General features: G+C 34.1%; 1 protein-coding gene across 1 annotated transcript; it reads left to right on the top strand.

The window, feature by feature from the left end:
* The first annotated feature begins 2,183 nt into the window (after positions 1-2,183).
* On the top strand, positions 2,184-9,119 carry LOC110443342 (high mobility group protein B2-like). Its single transcript, XM_021487518.1, has 5 exons — positions 2,184-2,290; positions 3,762-3,904; positions 5,348-5,594; positions 6,037-6,143; positions 7,661-9,119. The coding sequence occupies exons 1-5, from the start codon at positions 2,287-2,289 to the stop codon at positions 7,805-7,807; spliced, it is 648 nt and encodes a 215-aa protein (XP_021343193.1). The 5' UTR covers positions 2,184-2,286; the 3' UTR covers positions 7,808-9,119.
* The last annotated feature ends 669 nt before the right edge of the window (positions 9,120-9,788 follow it).

The raw sequence follows: 9,788 nt of genomic DNA, 5'->3' as shown, positions 1-9,788 counted from the left end.
CTGTAATTAATGACTGAAAAGTGCTTGTTTTCTTAGTCCGCATTACTGTAATTAATGACTGAAAAGTGCTTGTTTTCTTAGTCCGCATTACTGTACTTAATGACTGAAAAATGGTTATTTTCTTAGTCCGCATTACTGTAATTAATGACTGAAAAGTGCTTGTTTTCGTGCGTGAATTTGTTCGCGTTGTGATAGTTTCCACTGATCGCTGTGTGAAAATGCTCGTGTTGGTAACGGTTCTGACTGAAATCTATAAATTCTATTCCGTCTTTGCGTCTTGCAGAGTTATCTTCTCTTGTGAGCAGGTATTGATTGTTACGTCATTTGTTTGTGATAGTAACGTCATAATTTTTTGAGAAAACAACGTAATTTTCGCACACAAACCAATGACGTAACAAACAATACCTGCTCACAAGAGAAGATAACTCTGCAATACGCAAAGACGGAATATATCTTTAACCTATTAGTATTCGCTTGTGGATATTTTCGCGCCAACTTACTCACCGCGAAAATTTTCACTTTTTAGTATATAAAATTAACGACAAAATTATCTAAGTTCAATGCACACAGAAGTACGTAAATTATTCCTTTAAATAGTTGACATTTATCTTTTCTTGGAAACTCCGGAATTTTTTATTTTGTTTTACATTGCATAACCCTTACACCGTGACGTATGTAGCAGCATATATCTATTTGGATTAAAAACTGCCGCAGCCTCTAACGAGAAAACGATTGATAAATCAAAAGTGTACAACACGTTTTTGAGGCTACTTTTTTTTATCAAGTGATCATTACATTAGACCCATAAGGCATTTTGAAGTTTTAAGTCTAAATCATGTTTTCTTTAGGGGTGCTAGAAATAAAAATAACACCAAGTTTGAAGTAAAAAGGTCTCTGGGCTAAATTACTTCGTTCCTCAAACCCGTTCTTCAGATTAGGCATTCATATTTAGTAAAAATGAAATGATATTGATCTGCCGCGTCGATCATTCAGATCTATGGTAGCTGATTAAGGGCATTTTAGCTTTTTTTACTTTGTAGCAGTAGCCATTTCTAATTACTAGTAACAGTTTCTTTTATTGCCTTCTGCGCTGTTCCACTTACTTGACCGATGACGATCTCTAGTTTTCAGTGAGTTAATAATCTTTCATGGTCGAGTTTCTTGTTTTGCTTCCTTTTCGAGGTACTTTGTCCCGATGACAAAACGAGAAGACTGATAGAAAAAAAAGGGTCCCTAATCAGTCCCATACAGTTCAAATGATGCAGAAGAACGGCTACTCGACCTTCGATTTTAGTGATGACATCCTCATTATGTCAATTTGTTTTCAGCGATTATATTATTCCTGTTATATACATTTTACATTATTCCTTATAAATATACAAGATAGTATATAAATCTTGTTTAAGATTCATTCACAGTGTATCTTGATCAATTAGCTTATAGGCATGCATGCCGGGTATCCCAGTAAACTTTTGATACAATACTTGACTTGAGATCCGTACTGGAGAATTAGAAATTTTACTCATTATTCGATGGATATCTTTCTATTTCAAAATACGTCATATATAAATATATATGTATATAGTTATTATTTGTGCTTCAATTAAACTTTTAAAGATATGTCACATGTAACCATTGAGGAAAGTATGAATCTACATCACGTTTCGTGACCTCACTGCTGTCACTAGTACTATGGAAAAACCGACGAGAAATAATGTCAGTTCTGTTTTAATATTCGATGTAATACAGGATTGTCTAGATTATCAACTTTTCAAACAGTTGTATGTTAAAATATAGTAAATTAAAAAATACGGTGAAAAAAACAGTTATATATTAATTGTCTTAACAGATAGAAGTTTCGAGATATGACTGACATTAGCTTCATCATTTTAATTTAAATTCTTGTATACTTGAAGATAATGCATAGATTTTTTTGAACCTTCAGGCTGTAATGGTGAGTTCCATTCTAGATAACACCTCTTAAAGACAGACCGAGAAAGGCGGAGCTTCCGATTGTTTAATTGTTCTGGAGACGCTATACAATACAGGTGTTGAATTAATCTGCCCCTGACATGCATTGAGGAAATCCTGTCATCACACAAAGCCCCGGGCGAGGACACACAAGAGTTACGTCCCATATAAATAACTCTTGCGCGGCGGGAAAATGCTTCACATCTATTGGCTGACTTATACCACGTGAATAGTCCTTTGTAGCGTCCTACGGCTTGCTAATCATACTACAAGGTTTCTACAAAGAACATCGTGCTTCATTTTATATATAACAGTATGGGTAAGTTCACTACTTCTATATACACATAGTAGGATTTGGTAGTTGATGATAGTTTATTTTGCAGACGAATATGCCGATGATGACACAATTCCATGATCGAATTGAACGATCGGTGAGGGTCATTTTTGACCATGTTTATAATAATTTTGGATTTCATTGTGGTTTTTCAGGATAAATTTTGGTCGGCTTGCTCGCCGGGTTGTTCACAAAGCTATATAGGCGTTTGGTAGTGTTACAGTGGCCATGTTCTGGTGTATTATATAGTAATAGTAGTGATGATCAGTTTAGCAATATTTTTGAACAGGGATCATTTTTGTGGAATCCAGATTTTTTGAAATGATAAAAAGTAATTAATTTTGTACTTTGGTTCACCTGGCCCCGCTGGTATTCCTGAGGCCCATCGAAAGGGGACAAAAAGATTCGGGGCTTCTTTGACTTATGCATATTTTTTTCAGAACTTTCATTTTTGAAAATAACGCGATTTCAAAAGAAATGTTTAAATCTTTTAGTCGTTGCATTGTGAATAAGCATGAATACTATATTTTGTCGTGTTTTGGGGTTTTTTGAACGTATTTAACAGACTTTGATTCAAATTTTAAAGCGAATATAAAGGCGGAGGGGCGAATGCTAAGCAAATGCTATATGTTATTACGTATTATGGTATATGAAACTTGTGATTCAGTTCAATAGTGAATACATTGTTTATATGAACCCATTAATGTTTTTCGATTACAAATGCGTCAAATATATTGAGACTCATAATTATTATAATAAATGTAAATGGGATAAATGCCAATATGTTGCCCCATATATCTTTTATGCAATTTCCACTGACTGACCCAATAGTCAATATATAATATATGAAGTTTTATGGTAGGCCTACATCAAATCCAATTTGCAAATGATGTTATAATGATATTAAGCTTTTAAAATGCCTTTTTGTTCAAACTGAGAAAAAGTTAATGTATTCTGAAATGCTGAACGTATGTTGCATTTTTTACCCCACCACTTCAGGAATGTTTTATTTAAAAAAAAAAAATTAAAGGTTAATACTGTGTTTATGTAATAAATATGGAACATTCTATTTTCAAGATCAGAAGACACACATGGTTGTCTTTTGCTAATATATATTTAAATTGCCAATATCATATAATTTACAACTTTGTTGCATATTATTTCATAATATTTATAAAGCAACATTAAAAATGGCAAGGCAATGACAATTTTACTAATTAATCATGTGCCAAATAGGGTTAATTTTAGCGCAGGGAATTCACATTATCAAAATGGCTGCAAAATATTATAATTTGTTAATATTATAAAGTTCCTGTTACGTTAGATCAAAACACATTTTGAATCTGATTCAAATCTTAAATTGTGAATGCTATTGAAGTTGCAGTGTAATGAATTATTAATTTGTTTGATCATCTGTATGTACAGGTTTTTGAAATCAATGTGTTGTTTATCATAGGTCGACCATCAGCAGACTCGCCCACCAAAAGGAAGAGGAAACCAAAGGATGCCAACAGGCCAAAAAGATCAACATCTTCATACTTCTTTTTCTTGGCTCATTGCAGAGCTGAGGCAAAAGTAACTGGCAAAAATATTTCAAAGGTGTGTTCTGTTTTTAATGTATTTTTTAAATGTGAACATTTACATATGAAATCAGGCATTTAAAAGCTGTTTATGTTACATAAGGGGGAAACACTTGCATGAATTTTTTTACATCACAGTTCCTATTATGGTAAGAGAAAATGTTTATATCAAATTTACAGTGTTTTTATTTCCTCTAAAACTATTAAATACTGCTGTCAATTAAATTGATCAAAACAGCATTTTTATTTGGGTCCCTAATAACAACAAAACTGGATTTTCATTCTGTTCTCTGGTCTGTACTTTACACAATCCAAGATGGCGACCATCACTAACTGAATAAATGCAATCATATGCGAGTAAATTGATTTATAATAGCTGTATCGAGTGTTTGTTTTGTTAATCCTACAGCAGTTACTACAATTAATTACCTATTGACCATGTTAAAAGGATCTGGTGGTAATTGCTTTAGGCTCCAGTGAGTATGCTTGCTGGACACCTGTGGGCTTATCGTCATGTCTCCCTTCCCACTAATTACAGGCCCCCCTGGGGGCATATTATGCCCATCTTGCAACTGACCAGTGGGGTCATTGCTGCACTTGGGTCAGCCTTGTGATTTAATCAGTGTCAATTTCTCCTGTAAAAATAACCCATTCAGTACAAATAACAAGATGATACTGTTCATAGTCTAAGGTGATGCAGGTCAATTAAGCTTATAAAGCAGGGAGGATTTCGAAATGAAGCCGATACGGAACCGTATCAGCTAAATTTCCCAGGGAGGTCCCTGGAACTAACAAATCTAAGCAGTCACATGTCCAGACATCATCCTCTACAAAAGAAAGTCGCTAGAAATGCATGTTGGAAATTGACAGCAAATGCAATATAGAAAGAGCACAAAAATTTGGGTCAGGGATTGAGCGATACATATATTGTAACACAAAGTAAATTGCATTTAAAAATATTTTAATGGCAAGTTAAATGTTCTATAATATAAAACAAAAAAATGTGGGAAAAGGATAAAAATTATGTGCATAAACCAAAGCAATTAAATATATTTTGGATGAACATATGTTTGACTGTATAAAATACATTTGTATATCTGGAAACTGACTGGGTGTCCCAAATGACAGTTTGGTAATCCAAATTTTACATAACAATTGCATTACATTGGGGAAATAAAACAACACTTTGAACACTGTTCATGAGAAAATGAAACAAAACACTCTTAATTAATTCAGCAGTGGTGTCCCTTTACATAGAAATCAATGTAGCAGCCTTAACTAAGGGTTCAAATATTTTCAGTAGAAATATTTCAAATTTAAGTTATGATCTCATATCTTTGTTTCATAAAGTGTCTAGATTCGTGATACTGATTTTTTGAAGAGAACGAATGTTGACTTTCTCTATCTTAAACCATTATGATTATCTGAGCTATAATATGCTGTTAATTCATGTTTTTGGAAGATTGCTGAATTCACTAAAGAAGCTTCTGCACAATGGAGGAGTATGACCCCTGCGGACAAGAAGGAGTTTGACGAACGTGCTGCAAAGGACAAGGCAAGGTATGACGCCGAAATGGCAGTGTTCAAAGGAAAAGTAATAGACCCCACCAAGCCAAAGAGACCACAGACTGCTTACTTCCTCTTTCTTGGAGACTACAGGAAAAAGATGAAAAATACTGACATCGGTCATAAAGATGTCATCAGGCAAGGTATGTATAGACCTGAAAAGACCTTAACCCTTTCACCCCTATGTACTTTTAATAAACTCTTCCATATCTTGATCATGATGAGTCCATAATAGTCTAAAGTGTTGAAAGGATTAGATATGAAGTGTTTGCAATTTCAGCAATTTTAGTTAATATCAAAATTAAGAGGGGCCATTCTATGTAAATTAAAAGAAAATCGAACATGAAGGAGTCCATTTCAATTTTCCAGGGGTCGGTGATATGACCCCCTCCAGGATTATTCGTGTCGGACGATGTTCTACTATAAATGTTAATTTATCTATTGCAGTGCACTTCTGTCTAATTAATATTTATTTTTCTATATTCATCATGATGTCAAATGAATTTCAAAAGAAGAATAAATTATATTGAACTGTACCATTTGACTTAAAAGAAATGATGACCCACATAACTTACCTTTATTCAGCTGGAGCAGAATGGCGTCAACTGACAGATCGTGATAAAAAACCATACGAGGAGCAAAGCCAAGTATTACAGAAAAAGTATGACGAGGAATTAAAGAAATGGAGAGAGGTTGGTATATATACAAATCATTGTGTGTAGATGTATTAACTGTTGAAGGTCTTTTCCTTGTACATTTTCAGCAATATCTTCTGACATTTTCTAGATTTGAATGCTGGTCAATAACTTCATGTCTGATTGGGGGGGGGGCTGTTTAGAAATAGAACACTCCTATTCTCGTATCGGTGTTTGAACTTGACAGTTCCAGTAGATCCAGGACCCACAGACAATTACCATGAACAACACTAGNGAATAACAGTAAATTAGGTATGTTAGAGTTATTGTTGAGAAAATGTTGTTGTTTTTTTGCGTTTTTTGTTCGTTTTTGTTGTTCAACACCCCATTTCTCGAATAAATGACAACACTTCAAAACAAAGTTGGTTGCAAATGAAAGTTTACTTCAAACTCAAAAACATACCATAGTCTTATTGCAATCAAATGAAACACAAAAAAGTTACGATTTTTTAAATAAAATACACTAATTAAAAACCTCGTTAGCTGAAATTACTTGGTGGCTGGGTCTAAGGGGAGGTAAATCTTGCTTAGCAGTCTAAGAGTTAAGCCTAGGAATAATTTACTTTAGACCGTGCTGTCCATAAAGTTAAATCAAATGATGCAGATGATTCAGTGATTTGAATAGAAGTTAAAGGAAAACTCTTGTATAATTTCTTTTTATTTCATATTATTGAACAAATTAATTGGGTGGAATTAAATAAAGAAGGGTTTCTGGCCAAAAGGGCCAGTTGAGGTAAAAAAAAATCACTGGTCTTGTTTGAAGTGCAGTTGTCCAGAAAAGGAGGACTGCAGGCACTCGCTACCAGGGATCCAGGGCATGCTCCATCCACACACACTGGAAAATGTAGAAGCTGTATGGTGCATTCTGGCTTAAAATATTTAACTAAAAGCTTTGCAAATCTGCTGAAATTTGAGTTAATCTACAAAATTTCTACTTGCCTGTCAGGATAGCTTGTTGCAAAACCTACTGCTCCATCTGGAATACCACTAGTCATTTTATCGTGGGCCAGCAGACCAGCAGTTTATTCCACCCCTGAAACAAGTAGCCTTTTTATCCCCCGCTCAATGAGTAGGCATACTATTTTACTAGTGTCGGTATATAGAAATGGGGTCTGGTTGCTGAACATGCATCTGTTTAAGAAGAATTTCACTCATCTATATCTTGCCTACTACAAGTGCTATGTTGATTATACTTACATCAATTGTGTATCCAGGATTGGTCTACTGAATGCTTATTGCAGATACTGATTTTAGAACTATATTTTACACTTGTTTGTATGTTTTTAATGACTATTGCACTGCGAGCGGGGATATCGATGACAGAGTCTTGTCTTTATAAAGTTCAGTGTATTAAAATTTCAGTAGATTTATAAGAAATCTATTCTCATGGACCTTTGTTTATGGTGGGTAAGTCCTAAATTCTAAGATTAATATTATATATTCTTTGGGAAGTTGAATATGAACAGGTTTTGTTTACAGATATAAACAAAATTATCTCTTTTTTTTTAAATTAGGGTGGAGCTACAGGTGGTGCCAGTGTTGCAAAAGCCCGGCCGCCGCCAGTACCTGCAAACAATGGAATGGATGATGATGATGAGGATGATGATGAAGAGGATGATGATGATGAGGAGGAAGATGATGATGAGGATGACGATGAGTGAAATTATGAATGTGCTAGTTAGTGACGATGAAAAACACACTGTCATTATCAACCTGGAATGGAGATATTGCAGAATTTGTCTAAATTTTATTTGAAAAGAAACTGGTATTTCAAACTTCGTGTCGTGTATAGGTTTCTCCAGATCTAGCCAAGTGAACAATCAAATATTTCCTTTTGGAACACTGAGCAGCATTGAAAGCATTGCTTTATAAACTTGCAGTAGTTGTGACTGAGATTTAACTGCGAAAAAAATAAATGGCAATGTTTTGTGTGGGATGTATTCACGGGCCAGGTACTTAGACATGGATTTTGTGGAGAGCGCTTAATTTTAGAATCTACAAATGAAGGCATTAATTTTGCAGTGTTCAGCATTTTTGTAAACTGTATCGAGAAATGCTGCCAGCTGATCGTGAAGAAAAGTCCCTATGGAGTATTTGAACAAATTAACATTTATTGTAGATGCAGTTGATATTCATTATGAAAAATTGTGCTGAAATGACTTGGTTTTGTTTTCCCATGATTGTCTCCGACCAGTGTTTTTTTTTTAAGTAGTATCCATCTTGTCATTATTTTCATAAATTGGACATTCCATTCAGCTACCCATTCATTTCATTTCTATTTTATTCCTGTGGATTTTGATTTTTAATTAGATTTTAAAGAAATTATCCTAAATTTGTTGCTGCAGGTTGTATGTTATCTAGTTTACAATTGGATATTACAATTATACGATTTAATCCAAGTTTTTGGAGGCAAAATTAATTCGTATGGAATTCGAAAATTTTCTATCGCATGATTTGTCTCTAGCTCAATGTGACTAGGACGAGTGTATTCTGAAAACAGATTTCATTTTTGCCTCCTTGTTTTTAATCTGCTCAGGGAAAAGGATCTTCATGTTTAAAAAATAAATGTTCATTTTTACAGCGAGCAATTCTCTTTTGAAATGTAAACAAGAATTGTGGTACAGTGGATGGAATGTCATCAAATTTTCATGTTCCATTTTTCATTGTCATAGTGTTCAATCTTGTTTACATATATGCCTAATCTGGTTTTTTAGGACGAGGTACTCGGCATTGCCAGATTTACATAAATAGTATATATGTTGATTGTCTATATATATATGTATATATATATATACACATTATACCCCATCATGTCATTGTAGATTGAAGTCCGTATCATTTTAGTTGCAAACTTTTTACAGAAAAGAAACTTTTGCCCATATTTTTATTGATGTTTAGAATGTTGAAGTAACCATCAAGACTAAATGTATCTTGAGGTCATGTCAATAAAAAAAAGTGAAATTGTTGGCAGCATATCTAGTTGTTCTTAATCACCTTCCTCTGGTTCATACCAGTAACTAGAGTGAAACAATAAAAGATATATTTTATCAAGCATCCCTTCCCTCGATTTGACACTTACTGAAATGTAATGGGCACTCCTACTTGACCAAACTTTAATTCTAGTTTGCTCCTGTTAACAAAAATGGCACCATGTATATGCTACATCAGACACTACATTCTGACTGATGTCTATTTTCGGATGTTTTGGAGAAAAAAGGTTTGAAATTATTCAGCGGATGTGTCCTTGGCCAATTTTTCCAAGTGCCTTTTGGTACTGTTTACAACCAATACGGTAATTATTGTTATACTTGTTGGGGGATTAAATAATGAATATTCTCACTATGTACCTTCAAGTAGTTATTTAAAGTATCTGGTACCATCGAAAGTAACCATATTGGAGGTAATAACATCAGGAGTTTTGACATCTAGCCTAAAGTTTTGACATATTGCCACAAGAAATGGACAAAAATTAAACAGAAACCACATCACAAGATGTTTTGACGTGACAGGAGACGTTGCCAAATGAAAGGGAAATAGGTTACCACATAACGCTAAGAAGTAGCCACATGGTTCATCTACTTTTCCTTAACGACTAATGAAAAACGGACAGGCGTAGAGCCATGATATTTGACTGAAAGCTTC

Source organism: Mizuhopecten yessoensis, unplaced genomic scaffold (genome assembly GCF_002113885.1).
Source record: "Mizuhopecten yessoensis strain PY_sf001 unplaced genomic scaffold, ASM211388v2 scaffold716341, whole genome shotgun sequence".
Lineage (NCBI taxonomy): Eukaryota > Metazoa > Mollusca > Bivalvia > Pectinida > Pectinidae > Mizuhopecten > Mizuhopecten yessoensis.
This window is presented reverse-complemented; position numbering and strand designations above follow the sequence as displayed.